Source organism: Tauraco erythrolophus, chromosome 4 (assembly GCF_009769465.1).
Source record: "Tauraco erythrolophus isolate bTauEry1 chromosome 4, bTauEry1.pri, whole genome shotgun sequence".
In the NCBI taxonomy this organism is placed as follows: Eukaryota; Metazoa; Chordata; class Aves; order Musophagiformes; family Musophagidae; genus Tauraco; species Tauraco erythrolophus.
Genome location: NC_141468.1, coordinates 58,367,251 through 58,386,939, shown reverse-complemented (window position 1 = coordinate 58,386,939; position 19,689 = coordinate 58,367,251). Strand labels below are relative to the sequence as shown.

General features: G+C 46.2%; 1 protein-coding gene across 1 annotated transcript in view; it reads left to right on the top strand.

Moving 5' to 3' along the window:
* The window catches only part of MEI1 (meiotic double-stranded break formation protein 1), a 47,080-nt gene that overhangs the window by 13,263 nt on the left and 14,128 nt on the right, over window positions 1-19,689 (top strand). Inside the window, exons 11-24 of the mRNA XM_086610737.1 lie at window positions 81-215; window positions 761-875; window positions 2,420-2,538; window positions 3,603-3,744; window positions 5,145-5,256; window positions 5,893-5,953; window positions 7,190-7,287; window positions 8,067-8,241; window positions 8,351-8,498; window positions 9,066-9,338; window positions 12,400-12,565; window positions 14,752-14,856; window positions 16,546-16,656; window positions 17,245-17,426. Of these exons, the coding sequence (XP_086466863.1) occupies window positions 81-215; window positions 761-875; window positions 2,420-2,538; window positions 3,603-3,744; window positions 5,145-5,256; window positions 5,893-5,953; window positions 7,190-7,287; window positions 8,067-8,241; window positions 8,351-8,498; window positions 9,066-9,338; window positions 12,400-12,565; window positions 14,752-14,856; window positions 16,546-16,656; window positions 17,245-17,426 (1,942 nt within the window). The remainder of the gene's footprint in view (window positions 1-80; window positions 216-760; window positions 876-2,419; window positions 2,539-3,602; window positions 3,745-5,144; window positions 5,257-5,892; window positions 5,954-7,189; window positions 7,288-8,066; window positions 8,242-8,350; window positions 8,499-9,065; window positions 9,339-12,399; window positions 12,566-14,751; window positions 14,857-16,545; window positions 16,657-17,244; window positions 17,427-19,689) is intronic.

The window sequence follows — 19,689 nt, the reverse complement described above, 5'->3', positions numbered from 1 at the left end:
CCATTCGGTGAAATGAGAGGTCACTACAGTTACTTAGCTCTGGCAATATTCTTCTTGCTTCCTCTGTTTCCTCTTCGCAGGCAACCAGTGGAAATCAAATTATTCACAAACCGAGGTGTATGTATAGAAGCCATGGATGTTTTGATGGAGACGGTGAACTGCCCAGTGCTGGAGGTGGTAGTGGAGGCTGTGAAATCTGTGGCAGCTTTCCTGAGGTAGGCAGGAAAGTATTTGCAGGCTTTTCTTCAGATGGATCCGTTGATACCATGCTGGTCTCTGCAGCTCCCCAGTGGCTGTGTGGGTGAGTGTGCTCTGCAGTGGGACTTCTGACTGAGACGGGCGTGGGTGCAGCAGAGCTAGCTTCCCCTCTGCCTCAAAAGGCTTCCAGGGCAATGAAGCTGTGGTAGGCAGCAAGTCACTGCAGTGAGTACCTGATTTCCCAGGCAGCCTTGTACTGCGGCTGCTGTGGCTTTGTCACTCTGTGCCTCATCCAGATAGATAAGAGGAAGCATAAGACTCTGTACAGTCATATGCTTCCTGACTGTAGTGGGAGCAGACAGGGAGGCAGTGAGGGTGTGTTTGAGTGCATATGTGGATGGAGGCACTGTTCAGATAATTGTGACCTTAGTATGCTGTGCTGGAGAGAAGTGGCAATGGCATGTTACTGTCAGAAGAGCTGTTTTTTCTGCTGGTGTTCCCTTCCCAGGTGGAATGTCCCCAGCAGGGAATGTGCATACTGTCTTTCTCTCCGCTTGTTCAGGAAGGACCATCTGAGCTCCCCTCCAGTCCCATATGAAGAGCTGCAGAAGCTGCTGGAGGCAGTGCTGAAGCGATGTGCTGACCTTTCCCCACCACAGAGTAGCAAGAAGCATATAGTAAGTCAAAAGTTGTTGCCTGTTGGTAGGACCAAGCAGGATGGGGATGATCCTCCTAGCACACTATGTGAATGTTGTATATATGTCCCATCTCCTTCTACGGTTGTTGGGTTCTCCGGTGTTTCTTCTGATCCTCATGTCTCAAGATGATACCAGTCTTTGTCTTTTAAGTAGCTGAAAATGGATGCTGGTGAGTGTTGTCTTTCTAAACTAATGAAGATTTGCAGGGCACCACTTGAGCACACTGCTCTCTTTATGTGTCCAGTACTCCAGAGTCATTTGAACTTCTCCTTCTTCAGGTCCCTGCCTTGTAGGCTGCATTAGTCAACTATTTTTTTGGTAATGAACATCTCTTGTTGTGCCTTCAGATGAAGAGGGTCCTCATATATGTGCTGTGGTGCCTCAACAAGGGAGCTGTTAGCCACTCTTTGAACTGCAAATCCTTTCCAGTTCCTGGAATACGTAGTTGGTGTGATGGGCTGCTGGGACCTATACACTTCTGAGGAGAGACCCCATTACAGATGGCTAGTGAAAAGACAAGGGCTGAGCCTTCTTGTTGTAGGCTTAGAGCCATGTAGGTTTAGATCACGTCTGTAGTGGCAAGAGGATCTTGCTATAGTACCAGAGCTCCAAATGCCTGATGAACTATTTATAGGCCCAAGTTCTGTGGTACTAGATGTCTGTCTTCTCTGCCTGGGGAAGGCAGAACTGCTTTCTGCCCCATAGACAGATGTTGGTCAGTGTCTTTACACACACACAGAGCTTGGTGTCCCATTCAGAATAAGGAGCTTCACAGGAAGGAAATTAGGCTGATGATAAGGACATCCAGGCTGTCTTTAAGGGGAGAAAAGGGGAAATGATTGTACCTGTACAAAGGTATCTCAGCATCAAATGGAGAAAGAAAAGAAGTTCTGAACTGCCAGGCTTCAATGTGTCACCATGCCCTCCTCTGGTAGTATTTGGAGAAGACCACCACAACAGGTTAAGGCTTAAAGGCAATTTTGATTCCAAGTGGTTCACCAGTTTGGGCAAATTAATAACTGATGCTGCATTTGGCTTCTGACTGAACTCAGTAGGATGCTGTGTGGGAGCAAGAGCTACTACTTGGATAGCTGCTTACAAATCTGAGCCAAAGTAGAGAACTTCTAAGATTTCAGTGCTGAGCAATGAGAGGAACTGTTCAGCATTGTCTGAAGAGTAATCGGAAGCAACAAAATTTAAAAAACCACCAAGTTTTCCCAGAAGGATTTGGAGCTCCATTAGCTGAGCAGTTTAAAACTCAGATTAGACCAAACCATGGCAATACAGACTGTAAAGACAGGGTGGCGCAGAACTAGTAGCCCTCTAACTCTGTCCTCCCTAGGAAGAGCACAAAAGCTCTCTAACTCTGCCCTCCCTGGAGGAAGCACAGTAGTTAAAAAAACAGTTGAGTGAAAGACATGAGTGAAGTGAATCTGTTGTTCCTCCTGCTGCTGGTATCAGGGAAGAAAGCTATTTTTTCCGACAGTAAACATAAGATTTTAAAGACTTATCTCCTTTAACAGGGTGATCTCCTATTCCCAGTGTCTCAGAGTCAGCCAGCAAACAGAAATCTCAGCAGAGTTCCTCGGAGACAGGGCCAGTTCTTGCTCAACACCCTGGAAAGTTTCAGAAATGCTTGCAGGTGAGGACAAGTCGGGGGTGGGCAGGTGAGTGGTGTGTGTGTCTGTGTCCGTCCATCCTTCTGCCCTTGTAACTGAGTTCCTCTACCCAGTCCCGCCACTGAAATATCACAGGTGAGTACACTGCATGACACTTGTCAGTGAAACAGCAGAAGGAGGGATATGCAGTGATAGTGAAAATTTTGTGACACCTGTATGTGTGTCTCAAGAAATTTGCCTGGGACCTATCAGTTTATTTCATATCTTTGGCCTTCAAGGAACTGCTTGAAAATTAGCCAAAACTGGTGACAGTGTAAGAACGGTTGGAAGGTTTGTGCAAAATGCTATTGCTGTGCCCTGGGGAATGTGGTCTCACTGCCGGAGGAGATTAACCATTTAGCAAATGTGTATCTGCTCCAGATGCTGTCCTGGTATTTGCTCGTGTCTGTGACCTGTTACTGAAAGCGTGTTTATAGGCACCAACTTTCCCTATTTTTCTTGATGAGAGCTCTCTCTCACACTTAGCTGCAAAGCAGATGGTGGTAGATGAGTTTGTGTACGAATCCGAATCTGTTGTTAGGGAAGTCTGGCAAACTTAGTTATTTTGCCTTGCATCACTTGCGTTTGGCTTGGCTGAGATAATTCAGTCAGAAGCAGGTGTCCCTGTCTGCAGTGACCCAGTGTCCTGGGGTGGTGTTAGAGGGCACTTGGGTTCTGCCATGGTTTTTAGATCGGCTGAATGGTCCCCTGGCTGATTTTCATGAGGTTTGCTGTATTGTGCTCCGGGCACTGTGGCCTGGCCGAGGACCTTTAGTCTTGCCACACTAGGGCTTCCCACTGCAGACACTTTCTTCACAGAAGCTAAATCTTCCTTTCCCAACTTGTACTGTTGTGCAACATTGCTGACTTTTAATAGCTTCACTCAAGAGGTAACTTGATGAGATTGCCAGATGCCTGTGTTTCCAACCCATCAAGTGTTTATGGGGTCCTTATGGTGAAAGTTGTGATGGAAATGTAGTATCTCCTGACTCTCTTTACAGAGTGAGAAGGATTCTTCTCTCCACTGCTATCTGCTGTGTGTTTGTAGGTTAGCAGTGGAATTCCAGAGTGACCCTATGGCCCAGGAGAACGCTTTCACTGCCCCCAACTCTGAGAGTAAGGACACACTGAGAAACTTCTCCGAGTTCCTGTTGAAGATTTTTGACAGTCTCTGCATCCCCATGGTCATGGTAGGGTTTCTTTTGAACTTGGTCTATGCCTTACATACCTGGAAAAGTGCCTTCAAGCACCAAGAGTGGGTTGCACAAGTGGTTGTTTTTGGAAAGAGAGCATGTAGGGTAAACCAAGAACAGCTGCGGCTTTTGCCACCTCTCCAGAGCCAAATGTGGCATTATACAGTTGCAAAATGGGAATATATGGTCTCAGAGGGCGGAGAAATTCATAAAGCTTCCATGTAGATGGCAGTATCTTTCTTCAGACTGTGCGATCCCCATAGCCTACCTGCCATGCTCTCTAATCCACGGCACTGAATGTTGCAGAAAATGAAGCATGCCCGAACTGTTGTTTCCCCTTCTGCCACCTTTTCAAAACTTGCCTGTGTCCCAGAAAGCAGCGTTGTTTTGTGCCTACAATTTCATTTTCATGCTTCCTTCCAGAAGGTACTGTTGAGGTTGCCCACTCTACATGGCAAGGGCAGTACTAAGCATTGTGCCTCAGTAAGGCCAGGAACATGGTTTAAAAAGCAGCCGCGGAGAGTTGCGTGTGCTTTAGTGCTCCATACAGACCTGTCACTAAGATGCTTTGAGCAGAATTGTTAAAACAGTTGGACTCTGGTTGTGGTTCCAAACGTTGAGTAAACTTTGCATGTCCTTTGCTACAGACTCAAGTGTATGGATTCTTGCAGTTGTTGGGAGTTTGGAGATGTTTTGTTCTGTATTTTCTTAACCAATTGCTTGGTAGGCAGCTGCAGTGGTGTTGCTGTTCTCCTCCCTGAAGGGAGGGTGCAGTGCATGTCCAGTCTGGCAAAGCTGGAGTCAGTGCGCTGTTTCTTGCTCATTGAACTTGGATAAAAATTAATGTACTGTGAGAAAATTGCCCAGTGACCTTCTACAAGAGTGAGTTGAGTCGTTCTGTTCTAAACAGTTTAGGGCTGGACTCTGCAGAGAGCTTAAATGTCTGTGTTTGCCGCTACTCAGTAAAATGCTGAAGCACAGATGTTGAGTGTTACTGAAGTCAGCTACACTTAAGCATGTGTCCTATATTGTACGCCATGCTGGAGAACTAGCCATCCGACCTGTAAGAGCAGTTATGTCCAGGGTAATATGGGCAGTAATGTCAGTCACTGGCCTAACTGGTTGCCAGCTGGAATCAGGAGGAAGTTTGTTGTTTGATGTAATGTCTTGCAGAGTTAGCAGCACAGCTCGTAATGTTGGCAGAGGGGAGTGTTAGTTGCTTTCAAAGTGCTCCGTAAGCCTGTGTACTTGCTGCCAGGCATTTTGGTAGAAGAACTGTTACTCCATTTGTGTGGATTTAGAAATCTAACTTTCTAGGCAGGCAGGAGTCCAGAAGAAAGCTGCTGTTTTCAGTGTTTATTGAATATCACACACCTGATCTTTTCTTCTTTCCACAGAACTACCTGGAAAGGGCTGTCAGCCCATCAGTGATGGAGGTTTTCATCTCAACAATTAGTACTCTCTTTACAGCGGTGCCAAACATGCAGAATAAGTTCTCCAAAAAGCTGGGTATGGGGGTAGTGTGGGGTCATGTTCTCTGTGCTCTTAACTGATGGAACTTGCTGCTACTGCATATTACTGAGGCAATGAGCTTAACGAGATTTTATGAGGAGGATTATATTACATGTTTATATGAGTAAGAACAGAGTGCACAGTCATGTTCAGCAGGATGAAAAAGTTATTTGGTCTAGCAATGATGATGGGACAGATTTTATTTTAGATAAGTAAGTTGTGTCAGCTTTACCCTTTCCTCTGGAATATTCAGAATTGTCTGTTCCTGTAGACAGGGATTATGCTGGAATTGTTGATGAGATTTTACTCTGTAGAAATCCTATTTATTCTATGTATTCCTTACTCTTTGCACATCAGAGAAGTGATGTAGGGAATTCCTCTATTCTAAACATGTGAAGCGAGCAAATCTTCCTTTCTCCTCCTGTGAAAACAAATGATTCTCAGATACTCCCCTCCAAACCAAACTCAGAGTAGTTTGCTTTGGGAGAGAAAGGCTAACAAATATATTCTTACTGGGATGGCCTTCCCTGTTCACCAGGTTTGTGTGGGGATGGTTGTGGGACCTGCCTGCTCTTTTCCTTTATCATACACGTTCTGTGCTCCTTCGACATTTTTGTCTTGCTTTCTGTCTAGCATCCTCCTCCTTCATCCAACTGACACTGGAGCTGAAGGCCAGATTTTGCTCTGTACAAAGGTATTGTAATGTGTGTATTGTAAGCCAGTCAAAAATTTCCAGACGGGAAAGCAGGTCATGCCTTATCTGATGCACCTGATTACACAAGACAGGAGGCTGAAAGACTCAAGAGTGGTTGTATCTTATTGCCAAATGTAAATGGTAACTGACAATGGAAAAGCTGGATGTGGGAGAAGGGAGAAGCAGTCAAGTAGCGGACGGGTGGATTTACACAGTGTTGTGAGAATTCTGTGCTCCGTCATGAGCTGTGCAGATAGAGATATAGCAGCCTGACTTTGGAGTAGTCAAATCAGTGGGTGTTTTGAAAAGAAGTAACAGTAGCATCAGTTCCACCTAAGCTCTGGCTTCCTAGGCACATATTACCACTATCTTTGTTCCTCATGGGGTGATAATGTGTAAGAAATGAGAGGGAAGAGTTGAACAGCAGACATTGCAAAAGGTTTTCTGTAGCAGAGGCTATGATTTCTAGCTTGAGGAACACTTGGGGAGACTCTCTGTGGGTCTGCGGAGATGTTTTACCTCTTCTTTCCTGTGACTGCATCTCATTAAAAGAGTAAACAAAATACACAGCACCCCTAGTCCATGTTACTACTGTGGAACTTAGAGTGGGGGTGTTTCTGCCCCTGAATGGTGTGTGGGAGGAGTGATCTAGGCTTCTGAATACAGTGGTGTGGGGCACCAGGGATGGTGTGTTACAATGTAAAGATGTTTGGTTACGTCCTATTCTGCAAGGAAACCATTGGAGAGAGAGAAATACCTGGAAATAGAGCTGTTCTCCCCCTTTTAGTTAATGTTTTGGCATTCTTCATTGTTCATCCCTGGAAACACCATTGCTACAAAACTTTCTTAATGGTGTTCACCAGTGGAATCAGGTACTGGGAGCCACCCTCAAACACCCCCCCTTCTCTGCAGTGTTAGAGATCCTGTCCTTACAGGACTCCCTGTGTATACCAAGTTGTGAGAGTGCCTCACTGCATTCGTATTGTCCCAAGGTATGTGAACACGTTCACTGTCGTGACCGTGCACACTCGCCTCCTCTGTGAGCTGACTGTCCTTTGGGAACTCCTCGTTTTCCAGGAAGCCCAGATTGGCTCCTGGAGTCTTGTTGTGACGGGGCAGGTGCTTGTATGTGTTCATTCAGTAAACTGAGGTCCTGGCAGATGGTGTGTGATATTAGAGATATTGAAGAGGATGTTTCTAGCCTTCTTCACTGTATTTTTCTGCTCTTCTTCACAGTAATCCTGCCTTGAATCAGGCCTGTTCCAGCTTCCTCTACAGCTTGTGCCTGAGCCTTTACTCTGCCACAGAGAAGGAGAGAACTTCTTCTCAGGAGGGCAAGTTTGGGGAAAGAGACAAATTGCTTTGTTTAGTTTGAAGCCCTGCCACCCTCTGTTTAGGCAATGGATGCAAAAATAATAATAAAGAAAAAGACAAAGGAGGAGGGAAGGGAAGACAAACATAAGCTCTATTTCAAGATTCTTTTTTTTCCCCCAGCTTTTTTCTAAGCTGGTCCAGCAAGGAAATAACACTCGGAGAATGCATTTTGAAGAATTTGAAACCCTACCTGAAAGAATGTGTTTCATCTGCCCATGATTTTGTTTACATGGTGACATTTATTAGCACAACCGTGCATGGCTTAATTGAGGCAACATTACTTGCCACATAGTCACCCATATCTGCAGGTTAAGGTCATTTTTTTCCTCTGGCATATTCTATGAGTCCTGTCTATACTGTAAGTTTCCATAATAGGTAAGTCCCAAAAGAATGAGATGAAAGTTTCCACATCACAAAAGCCTACTGGCAGTGGTTGGTCACTGTACAGGCAGCATCATCGAAGAACTGGGAGCCTCAAACAGAAGTGTCTTTTCATCCTCAAAGTCAGCTCCATTAAATCAGGTCTCATGCCTCTATTCATGCCAAATCATAGAGGTGCGCTTGCTGCATGCAGACTGTGGGGTAGTAGCTTGGCTTTGATATTTCCTACATCAGGATCTTCCCTAATTTGATGTGCTTGAGTTAGGGCAGGCAGGTGTTTCCATCCCCCTATTCCACTCAGCTTTGTCATAGATGTTGCTCATCACTACCTGTTTGCTCATATTAGTTTTATTTCTAGAGCAAGAGATATCTGAGCTTCTGCAGAAGGATCTGCCTCAATTAAACTACACCATTGCTGAAAGCCTTCTCCTCCTGGCTGAAACCCCTGAGCCTTTCTCTTTGGATCAGTCTCTTTACAGCCACCAACACTGCTTCATACTACTCTTATACTTTGCCTACTCCCTTGGGGACAGGTGAGCCAAGAGTACACAAGACAAGTGGTTTTGTGGCCATTGCATACTGTGTATTGGTGGGTAAGCACATCTAATGTTACTGTTTCCACTCCAATCTTCTTGAATGCAGGTTTGTCCCAGAAGCAAAATTATTTTTAGCCATAAGAAATTTCCTCCTATCAGCACAGGACTGTGGAGACTGTCGCCCCCCATACGTACTCAGAGCTGCACTTTACCTCCTTGCAGTCTGTCAGGACAAAGGCACAGCCCTGGACTTGGTAAAAGAAGATTTTGTTCCTACCTTTTGGGCCCTTTTTGTTGAAACTAAGGTTTCTCCCCACCCCCATCAACCCTCTTGCAGAGGGTATTTTGACGTTGGTGGTGAGCAGTGAATGAGTGAAGAGTGTGCAGTGCATGCACACTCGGGAAAGTTAACTGTGAAGAGCCAGAGCCACTAGGGAATATAGATTTGACTGAATAAACTTGTGTATGTGTGGGAAGTGTAAATGCATTGGATAGGCTGTGAATTCACATATGGAATATAATAAATTTCATAGCTTCAGTCTCCTGAACACATCTACAGCCTCTGCAGCAGGCTTTCGAGTGTTCCCATATGGCTCTTTGCTGCTGCACAGCTTTGAGCTCTGTATAAAGCCTACAAGTTTCATAGCCTTTGTGATGCTAATAGGCTTCACAAAATGATGCTTTACTGATATATTTGATTGTCTACTTAAAAGGCAGTGTGACTTGCTCACAGTAAACTCCCATCACTTCAGTTTTTCGATATTCATTATCTAGTGATTGTTTTGTTCTCTCTCCCCCTTTCCCTCCCACACACTTTCCAGAGGTCGCTGTGTACCATAAGGAGGATCCTGGATAATCTTCCAGATCTGAGCTTGGTCTACGTCCATTGTCCTCTCCTGCTGAAATTCTTCCTGTGCTACCCTGAACTTATGGGCAGATTTGGACACCAAGTCCTCCAACTCTGGTTTTCCTGGGAAGAACGCAAGCAAACTGGGACTGAAGAAGCCGGTTTTGGTGTGTCTGATCAGCTGAACAACGCTAACCCGTTACTTCCCATTCTGAAGAGCAATTCCAGCATTTTACTTATTTTACTGGTATGTGACTTTCACAAGGATGGGCAGTATTCTGGCCCTGATTTGGTTCATAAAGCTCTTAGTGCTGTTACGAGGCCAAGGATTCTGCTAGAAGGGCCCATATGTTTATGCACAGACTTCCACCTTCCAGGAAACCTGATATGGTAATGGGACTGTGTATGTTTGTTGGCTCTTTCTCTGTCATTCATCCACTGTGATAGAAAGGGATCTTCTGAGAGTTGGCTAGGAAGAGATCTGAGTGCTACTGATGTATGCCATGAAAAGCCCCATTCCTTTTCCTATCCAGATGTACAGCTGGGTACTCCAGATTCTTCTGTGGCAGCCTTTCAAGAAGCTGTTTTGCTAATTTGGGAGCGACGGTTTGCTACTGATAGATGAGAAGGGTATGAGGAACAAAGAACTTTGAAGAAAGCAGCGTGCAGAGAACAGGTCTTGAGGGCAAGGCTTTCTGTTTGCTTGGGGTTTTAATTTTGTTTGGTTTTAACTGGAGAGTCTTGTCAGATTTTTCTGAGTTTTCAGGACTGCAAATAACACATTTTATTGCTCTTGAAAGGTAAAATAAAAATCTTGGGACAGGGAAAATTAATCAGGGCTGAGGAGAAAGAGGCTTTGAAGTAGTAGGACTAGTGTGTTTGCCTTTAGCGGGTGTCATGAGCCCTGTTAATCTACCTAATCATGAGAGAATCCAGGTCCTGATGGCTGCTCAGAGGCCTTCTCTCACTTCCACCTCTCCCACCTGCCCTGTCACCCCTCCCCATCAGTGGCCACTTGTCCCAGGACTGTTCAGCCAGTTACATAGTAAATACTTCCTAACATTTCCACACAAGAACATGAGATTTTCCTGTAAAGGCAGCAGAGCTGTGATGTTTCTTCTTCAGCCTGTTAGAGAAATTAAAACTATGTATCCTTCTGAATAGAAACCCATGTCAGCAGACAGCGAAGAAGCAAGGTTTGATTCTGAGTGAGCACCTGTTGGGCATTACAGACTGGCATGTATTTGTTATGATCTGAGAGGCTATGAAGTAAATTTTAAGATCCCAGGTTACTGAAATGACTGGCAGGAGGGCTCTTGCGTAGGGCAGTTCTTTCACAGTAAGGGTGATGTTGCAGAGAAGGTAGCAACATCCAGGTATTTGATACCCTTAGTAAAAGCAATCAATGAGTTTACATGTCAGTCCAAATTAAGGAGGAGAAGTGTCCCATGAGGCTTGCCTACGCTGTTACCTTTGGCAGTAGTTCTGGAACCTATCACTCTGTAAACTAAGCATCACAGGTCTATCAGTAAGCAAAAGAGAAACAGTGGCTCCTTCCCTGAATGGTACCGCGTTCCTACTTTCCCTTTTCTGTCTTGCCATGTGCTCTTGCACAAATTAATTTAGCTCTGTCCTGGTCTTTAAAGTGAGTTGTAATAAATCACAGGCTTTGACAATTCACCTTTCAGTTGGGGAAAAGCACAATCAATCTGAATTTAGATGGGCTAATAAAACAGTGCAATATCCTGGGGTAAATATACTGTCAGATGTAAACAAAACTTATGAGGTGAATAACCTCAGCCTAAGATGCACTAGTAAAAGGGAAAGGCCTCTGTATGGCACAGTGAAACAAAAATGAATGTCCTTCCAAGGATGATTTATTTGCTTATCTGATTTTAACAATTGTCTGGGTTAGATAGAACAGATGGTTAGTGGCTTCATCTAAGACCTGGAGCTCCTGAGTAGGAAGGAAGATGTTAAGGCAGTGATGCGTTTACCAGGACCAGGAAGGCTGTGGCCCTTGGTTAGTGCCATTTTGTGCTATGTGTGTTCATCTGAGGGTGAATGTGGTTGTGATTACACACTGTCCCACTTGTCTTCTCCATGCTCCAGATCTGAGCTGCTCTCTCAGAGAATGGAGATAGGCTGGCTGATGTTAGATTCCCTCCCTGAGTGTCATATGGAGCAGATTTATGTCAGCAGACCTGATTGTGCAGACAGCTCCCCGCCCCTTATTCCTGAAGGTCTCTGACATGGGCAGAAATCAGGCTCAGAACTAGAGGGTTTTTTCTGGCACAGGCAGCCTGTTCTTACTTTAACTGCTTTCCTTGGGTATGGGGTCCTGCAGCCACTTCCTCTCCACCATTCCAGTCTGGATGCATGACTACTTTGTGATAGGGGAAGGCAGCTGGAAAAGGCAGTAGGCTGTCCTAGCAGGCTGTAGGCTGGGTTGCTGAGACCAGTTCTCTGTTCACCTCTTTCAGCTGTACCATTTGCAATGCAGTAGTCAGGACTACTGGGAGAGGAGAGGAAAGGTAGTGCTGATGTGATACATGTTGAGATGATCATATTAAGTTGGCACTACCAGGTGTTTTCTGCCTGATCTTCATGGAACTGTGTCTATACATGCTGTGCAGGTGAATTTAATGTTAAACACCTTCACAACAAAAGTATGCCCGAATTAAGGTTACTGGCTGTGGGGTTCAGCTCAGACACTCCAGACAGAGCTCAGTAGTCAAGAAGCAGGCTCGTGGGCTGAATGCTGTGTACATGACTCTTTCATCTTCCATGACTGAGTGACTGCTTGTCTGGTTTATGTACATTTCATGCAGTTTAGCTGTTAGGTTGCTACTGCAGATACAAGGCTGCCAGCCTTTTGAAAACAAGTAACTATGGACTGACTCATAAGCTTGATTTTAGGTAAGCATCTTTAATATGCAACCTGATTTTTCAAAACAACAAGGAGATCAGAAGTGCCAGAGGCTCCATGCTCTTGGAAACAGGGCCCTGGCTTTAGGATCTCACTTATCTAAAACCTTGACCTTAAATATGTGTTACCCCTACACTGTTTGCTGGATGGGAATTACATAGCCAAATGCATTCTTTAAACGGCATATTACCCAGAGATGCCTATCAGGTGAGAGTCCATCTGCTTTATTCAGTTCTCTCTTTAATCAGGACATACTTAATCTGATCAATGCTTTATTAGACTGTTTCCCAAGGCACCAGATATTAGTATAACGGTATTAAATAGCAGTAACTTCTGCCTAATCAGGGCAGAAAGGTAATGTGTGCTTCTTCCCTTGCAGGACCTGGTCTGCTCAAGCTCTGTGGAGGTGGCTTGGAAGGTGTTGATGACTCTAAGGACCTTCCTGGAAAGAAATGACGATGTCCTTGTCTGTGACCTCCTCCGGAGTCAGTTCCTACAGATTCTGCAGCAGCTGCTGGTAGAGAACAGCTCAGCCTCCTTACAAGGTGACTCCCTTCTGTCACTTGGTCTTGCTGTAAGATTAACTAGCAGGGCAGATGGCTAAAGGGATGCAGTCTGGGATAAAGTGTTTTTGAACTGCCGGTGTAGCTTCAGTACTTACCTGGATGAGGAAATTTACAGACAGAACTGTGCCGATTTAGTTTTCTTCTCCAAATATTCTTGTTTTGAAGTGAAAGAATATTTTTCTGATTTCGGTTGTTCTGGCTTCAAACTGTGATTGTTAAATGAAGGCAAGGTTTTCTTATACTCTCGTAAGTGTTCAAGTGGAGAGCTGTGCTGGTAAATCTCCCAGCTTGAACAGAGCCTCAACTAGTCACTGAAAGACATCCTCTTTTTTGCCTCTTCTCTGTGCCAAACAGCTCGGTGTGCCTGAGTACACTCAGTTCCCAGGGCACGGGGACTGGCAGCAGAAGTTGTTTGAATCTTTCATGATATTGATCTGCAAACAGGAACTGTGGTATCACTAGATCTCATAATTTCATTAAATCTCTCAATCATTTATCATGGTTGCGACTGGGGAAAATCCTTCTGTTTTCCTTAGAAGCCCTGACTGTGGAGTGGGGACTGTTGTCCCATCATGAACAGTGCTGTACAAAGCAGTCTGTGAGCTTGAACTGAAAAGGGGAGCAGTGCTAGGATGTCCTTGGCTCCCCTGGGATAGGGGCCCCGCGCACCCTTTGCTTGTTCCTGAGGGGGCCACTGACACTTGTAACAGCCCTGCTCTGTTTGGGGTATTTTGCTGTGCAGCAGTTGGGATGGAAGCAACAAGAGGGAAAGTGGTTTTGCCTTACCTCCAGCAAAGTCAGTAGGCTGGAGAAGAGGGGGATTGAAAGCAGGGGCATGGTAGACCATGAGGCTACAAGGTTATGGATAAAGAAGGTAATGTTGGCATCTGCCAGATCTGATCTTGTTTGGAATTATACACGTTTGGAGTTGTGGTGTCCCTCTGTCACTGATCCAGGGCTGTGGGGAGGTAGATTGTCCACTTTCTGTTGCGGGAGTCAGACCTTTTCCTCCAAACTGCTGGTGATGGCGATAGGACACTGGGCTAGAGGGGCTTTTGCAAGATTAGAGCCCTTCTGCTGTGTCTAATAGCCCCAGCTCCTCTTCATACTGCATCTTGAACTCTTTGGCTGAGTTACTGGCAGCCCCATCCAGAAAGTCAAACACCAGATGTACTCTGGAGACACGACTTCCTTGTCTCCCAGCTCACAGGCAGCTCTCTGTGAGGTCTGGGGCAGATAAGTCCAGGGGATCTGCATCCCTGTTCAAACAGTAGCCTGCTCTTAGACAACAAGGCGGCTCAGCAGTGGGACTCCATTAAGAATATGTTTACATTAAAGACACCCGTAAATGTTTCCTCCTCAAAACTGAAAACTCCTGAGCCTTTGTGAAGACATGTTCTGGAGGCAATAGTTTCTTGCTGTCTGTATGGCTATATACAATGCAAAATCTTTACTTGTTTACAGTGCTGCAGAAGAGTGAATATGCTAGGGAAGGGTTTTCCCTGGGGAGTTGCTGGTCTGAGCAGTTCCATTCTCCTCGCATACAGACCTGCTGTGTCGGGCTGTCATCTCTACTGTCTTTGCTCTGCCCTGTGGGGTGAGATGGGCAACATCTGCCGGCCTCACAAGATGCTGGAGAACAAATGCTGTGCAGCTGAGAGCTCTGAGGTGCTGGGCTGCTGTCAAAGCATGGGCTGCCAGTGATGGTCAAGTAGGTAGGAAGAGGGCAGTCTGCAAACAGCTGGTGACTTCTAGCTTATTAGAGGTGTCAATTTGAATGTGCATTGACCATGCCCCTTACATGGTTCACTAAGGGTGTAAAAGACCCTACCCTCCTTTTTCCCCCTCTTTTCTAGTTGTTCCTAGAATGGTGGTGGCAGGATCCAGCGTGTAACTCAGGCCAACTCACAGTGGCAGAAAGAGGGCCTGATCCCGAGGGGACTGTAGAGATGAGAATTAAGTTGGGAGGGGGAGAGGGGGGGGGGGGTGGAGAGAGAGAGAGATTGAGAGGGAGAGAGAGAGAGTGAGTGAGTGAGTGAAGGGGGAATACTTCCTCCCCTAACTCACCCTCATTCCTGAGTTGGAAAATTAACAATTCTTGGCACGCTTTAAGGTACAACAGTTTAGAGTTCACTGACACGCTAAGCTGTCTGCGCCCTTCTTAGCTAACAGGAACCTGCCTGTTTTGTTGAGCCTCCTTTTCCTGGTGCAGCTGCGGAGCAAGAGTGTGAGGGAGCTGGACAGCACAGACCTCAAGCTGCTTCACCAGGGTGAGTCTGTGCATCCATCTTCTCCCCCGGAGCTTTGATCTGTGTTTGTTAAATGTTCCTTGAGATGATTAGGGGCTGGCTCTTTGTCCTTTGAGAGAAGGTGTACCTTGCATTACAGTTATGGTTACTTTGCGATACTTTCATGGGCAGAGCATTGTAAAGAGCCCTGGTTACCAGTTCAGTCAACAAAACCCAGGTTCTCTGCCTCTTGCATTTATATTTGTTGTCTGAAACCTCATGAGGTGGCCAAAGCATTCTCCTGGCCATGAGACGATTTCAGGGTCTGTGACTGTTGTTGATTTGGCACATGACGGTATTGCTGATGTGCTTCCTGAAACATCCTTCCTCATCCACATTTGTTAACACACTCTTTTGGGGTTTAGGCCACAGGAGTGTCCTGTGAACCAGCCATCAGGGACCAGCAGCCTAGTGAACCTGGGCTTTTCCTGGAGTGTGAATCCAGAGTATATGGGTCCCAACCAGCTGCAGGACTTGCCTACTCCACTGCAGAGACATAGAATAGTGGGTTGTATTTGTTTACTCGCCATACCGTGACCTGCTCTCTTGTCTGGTGATCCATACTTGGTGACTTCTCCCTTCTTACTTGGCTATTGGAGGTTCATGCAGGCTGTGAAAAAAGAATAGTTAGTAGAGGGAAGTTCAGCTGATCCATCCTCTCATCTCTCCCCTGCTCTGACAAATTGATCTCTCCAGCAGACTTTGAAGGACTATCCCCTTCAATTTGAAATGTTCCATCTCTCGGAGCTGCCTGCATTGCCCTCATTGTCAGCAGTGCTTCTCAGACATTCATTAGCCAAGGGAACTGAGGTTGTGGAATAAGCATGTCCTCTTTATACCAGCCCTTTTTAGCTGTTGTGATTTCAGAGCACAGCTCAGCTGCTCCCAGGAGTCGCAAGCTCCTTCTGCTCTTGCTTTCTGCCCTGTATTTTTCAACACAACTCTCTCCCTGCTCCAGCCACCTCCTTGGTTCCCTGCTTGACTCCCCAGGCTATGTTCTTCAAGGCTGAGTGTGCAGGGCACTCTCCTCTGACGAGGCCTAAGTGAAACCGGCTCATTGATGGAAAGGGGGAGGCGTGTTGATGTGTGTTTTTTGAGAATTGCTGACTCAGACTTCAAGCTCTTCAAAAGATTTCCTATGACAGTTTTGCTGAGCCCTGCAGTCCTGGATTTCCCTCCCAAACTCTTGCTAAACATTGTTGCTAAAGTGTTTGGTGCTTACAACAAACACAGTGCATTTATTCCTAGCGTGAGCAGGGTTGGTGAGAGAGGGAGAGCACAGCTCTCCATGCCATTCCCAAGTCTGGTCACCATGTGAGACAGGCACGTGGCTGTTTATGGTTGACCTAGTATTAGGATCAAACTCACTCTGTGGAAACAGGTAATTTATAGTCTGTTGCTCTCGGATTCATTACTGCCCAATGCGATATATGCCCTTTAAGATACCCTTATCTATTCCCCCCTCCCTATTATTATCCTCCACTGTACTGTCTGATCAAACACACTAGGGCAGATGCCTATGGCTTTGTCTGTACCATGCCCTTCACTTTTTTCTATTTTCACTTCAGAATGTGTCATTTTTGTCTGAATTCTCTCCCCACTGACTAACTTCTTTCTTGGGCTGAGGTGCTGTTATGTTGGTGTCTGTTATGCACATTCTTTTGTTTCCAGTCAGTAATCTCTGTGGGAAATGCAGGCCGAGGGACACTGACCTCCTGCAGCCATCCTTGAATTTTCTGTACTGGAGCCTTCATCAGACAACATCTTGTAGTCAACAGAGAGGTGAGGCAAGATTGTGTTGATCGCTAAGTTAATCTCAGTGAGGTTGTAGCTTGAGCATCAGAGACTGTGTTCTAACTGTCTCAGCAGGTAAGGTGGATTTTTCCCCTTCCAGTTGCAGTGTTACAGTTAATAAAGACCATTTTGTATTTGGGATGAGGTTTTTTAGGTTGAGGGTTTTGTTTTGGTTGGTTTGTTTTTACTGCCTTCTGATGATTCAGGAATTGGCTACTGAGAGACAGAACCACTGTATTTTTCTTGTTCATAAAACACAGCAGTGGGGCTTTGGTGCCTTGTTTGAAATGTCCTGGTGTTGCCATGGTTCAAAAAATTAAACAATAATAGAGAACAGCTCTAACCAACCTTCCAGCTGTGTTAGCTGAAGGTTGGTCATTTTATTAGCTGGCCGAGTGGTCGCTTGTGCTGTGGGAGATGAATACCAGTGTAGCTGGACAGCCTTACTCTGATGAGCTGTGGCAGCTGAGGCTGCCTCACTGCAGCAGGGGTGTGCTCTGCACTTTTTTCTGCTTGTCAAGCTGGTTTAACCTGTGCCATCCCATCAGCCTCTCTGGTTATGTTTCTCCCATACAGCAGTGGCTGTGCTGCTCTCCAACGTGTCCTTGCTAGAGCTCCTGCAGAAGGTTTTGGAGTGCACCTGGTTGCGGTCCCCTCCCTCTGAACCTGCTTACCTGTCACCTGAGGATGCATTGCTGTGCTCTGGATGGCTGTTGGTTGCGTCCCTCATACTTTATCAGCATCGCTACAAAACTGAGGTTAGAACCACTCTAGTGTTCAGATCCAGGGAATGGCTAAACCTTAAAAAAAAAAATCATCTTCATTAGCAGAGGAAAGTGGTTTCCTTTGGTCTGGAATCCGCTTGCCTTTGTTGCCCTTTTGTTATTGTCCGCAAGTTATTCCCTGCAGCACTTCTCCAGCAGGACTGGAAGCTAGCATGCTGCTGACGACTGAGAGCTGAATCATTGGAGAGTTAGAGAGGGGCAGAAATCCTGGGGGAAAATGTGCAAACCCAGCCCTCCTGATCCAAATCACTTTCCTCTTCAGCAAATGCATTTTAAGGCCTTTCTGAAAGGAAGACTGGAGGTGGGAGACACAGCTCCCATGTTGTAAACTGCTTTTTTGGTGCTAAAACAATCAATAGTGGGACAGCCACAATCCAAACCTATTATTGGCAAGTAAGTGTTCAATATTAGCAAGCTCGTATGAATGTGGGCAGCTGTCGTTGTATTTGGTGCTTTGCAGTCTGACAAGAGAGCTAAGCTGGAGTTGTCAGCTGATGTTGGAATTACAGCTTTGAGGGAAGCACTTTCTAATGCCAACACAAGGGGATAATATTTGCTTTTGAAGTATCTACCCAGGCCTCTCAACCTCTCTTGAGAGGGAGTTAAACCGTGTCATGAGTTGTCAGCTCTGCTCTTGCAGTTATGGCCCACAGAGTATGTTCTTTAGGAGTCAGTGCACCTATTCGCAGATGATAAAATCCCATTAAGGACATGCATGCATCTGCACAGAGAGGCAAGAGTTGGCTTTCTAATGCTGAGGGAAGACGTTTTCCAAAAGGCCAACCCAGACCAAGTCTGGTCCTGTTGCTTTTTGGGTGTGCTGCCTCTGCTTAGGTCTTGCAGCATGGGACGTGTATGGGCTGCCAGCTGTGTGACTGCATAGCAAGACCTGCCTGTCCCTGCTCTGTTAACTGCCGAGCACAATTTACCTTCTCAGTTTCCAAGTCAGGGCTGTGTCTTGAGTGGTCAGTGTTTTGCCAGTCCCAAAAGGGATTCAATTCTAGTGGCTAGTGTTGAGCTTCACCTTCTGTGAGGGACTCTCTCGGCTTACATTGATCCTTGAAGTGCAATCATTTAGTGGCTTATAAACCTGTTGCTTGGCTTCATCAACACCTTACTGGCTTGATGTGCTGTGATGTGCAATCCAGAATCCTTCTTGCACCGGAGATGGGTAAAGAAACTACAGATACAGGTGGCTAATGGAATTGGTTCAAGGATGCTTCAGTGTTTCCTAATCATCAGAATTTCTAAGCTTCAGTGTTTCTAGTCTTCTGCTGAAGGGGAAGGAGAGGGGATAAGAGGAAGACTCGCTTTTCTTGCTTCTTTCTGCTGCTCAGTGTAGCTGAAGCTGAACAGGCCCTTGTAAGAGAGCCTTTGGCCTTTGTGGCTGTGAATGTGAGCTGATGCCAGGCTGTGTCCCCAAGCCTGCAGTTTTTCAGAGGGGAACAATGGCTCTGAGAAATGGCCACGTTAGTCTCAGGCTGTTGTTAATAGTGAGGACTTGTCCGGGCATAGCAAGCTTGCATGTTAACTGTGTTACTGCTATTGGCTTTAGCAGAAGCCTATGGATAAACATGAGTCATGGATGGGGGGCTATTAAAAGCTTTGGCTTGTCCGTTCTTAGACAAGTAACCACTGCCACCCTGTTGCAGGAGGTACTCCTAGCTCTCCTATTGAACATGTCTCTCTTCAGAAGACGGTTTGAAGGAATAATCCCTGTGGTCCTTATGCCCACCCTGCCATGCCAACTCTCTGCCTTAGTGAAGAGCTTGAACCTTTCTGAGGCTCTGTGAGGCTTTATGCCATTGCTGCTGGATGGTTGCTCTGTGAGGGAAACAGTGTACTGCAGGCTGCCCTCTCAAGCTGCCCTTTCCTGTTTCCCCTAGTTCCCAAGTCCCTAACCTCCTCTGCCTCCTTCACCCATGCCATAGTTCCTAGCCCTGAGCTCTCTGCAGGCTTCCCAGCTCCAGCAGGCAGGGCCAGATTCTTGTCCTCACTGCTGGCTTTCAGCTGCCTGGCGACTCGGTCTTGCTGACTGGCTGTGGGGCTAAGGCACAGCTGTGTTTGGTGGTGGCTGTTCCTGCCACCACTCGGTGTGCTCAGCAGTCTGCCAGCCATGTGCCAGAGGGCCTGCAGGGAGTAGTGAGCGTGAGACAGGCAAACGAGTTGCACTGTGGTTTGGAAGGTGTGCGGGGCTGGCGGTGGGTGAAACTTGAAGGCCCAGTGATGTGACTCT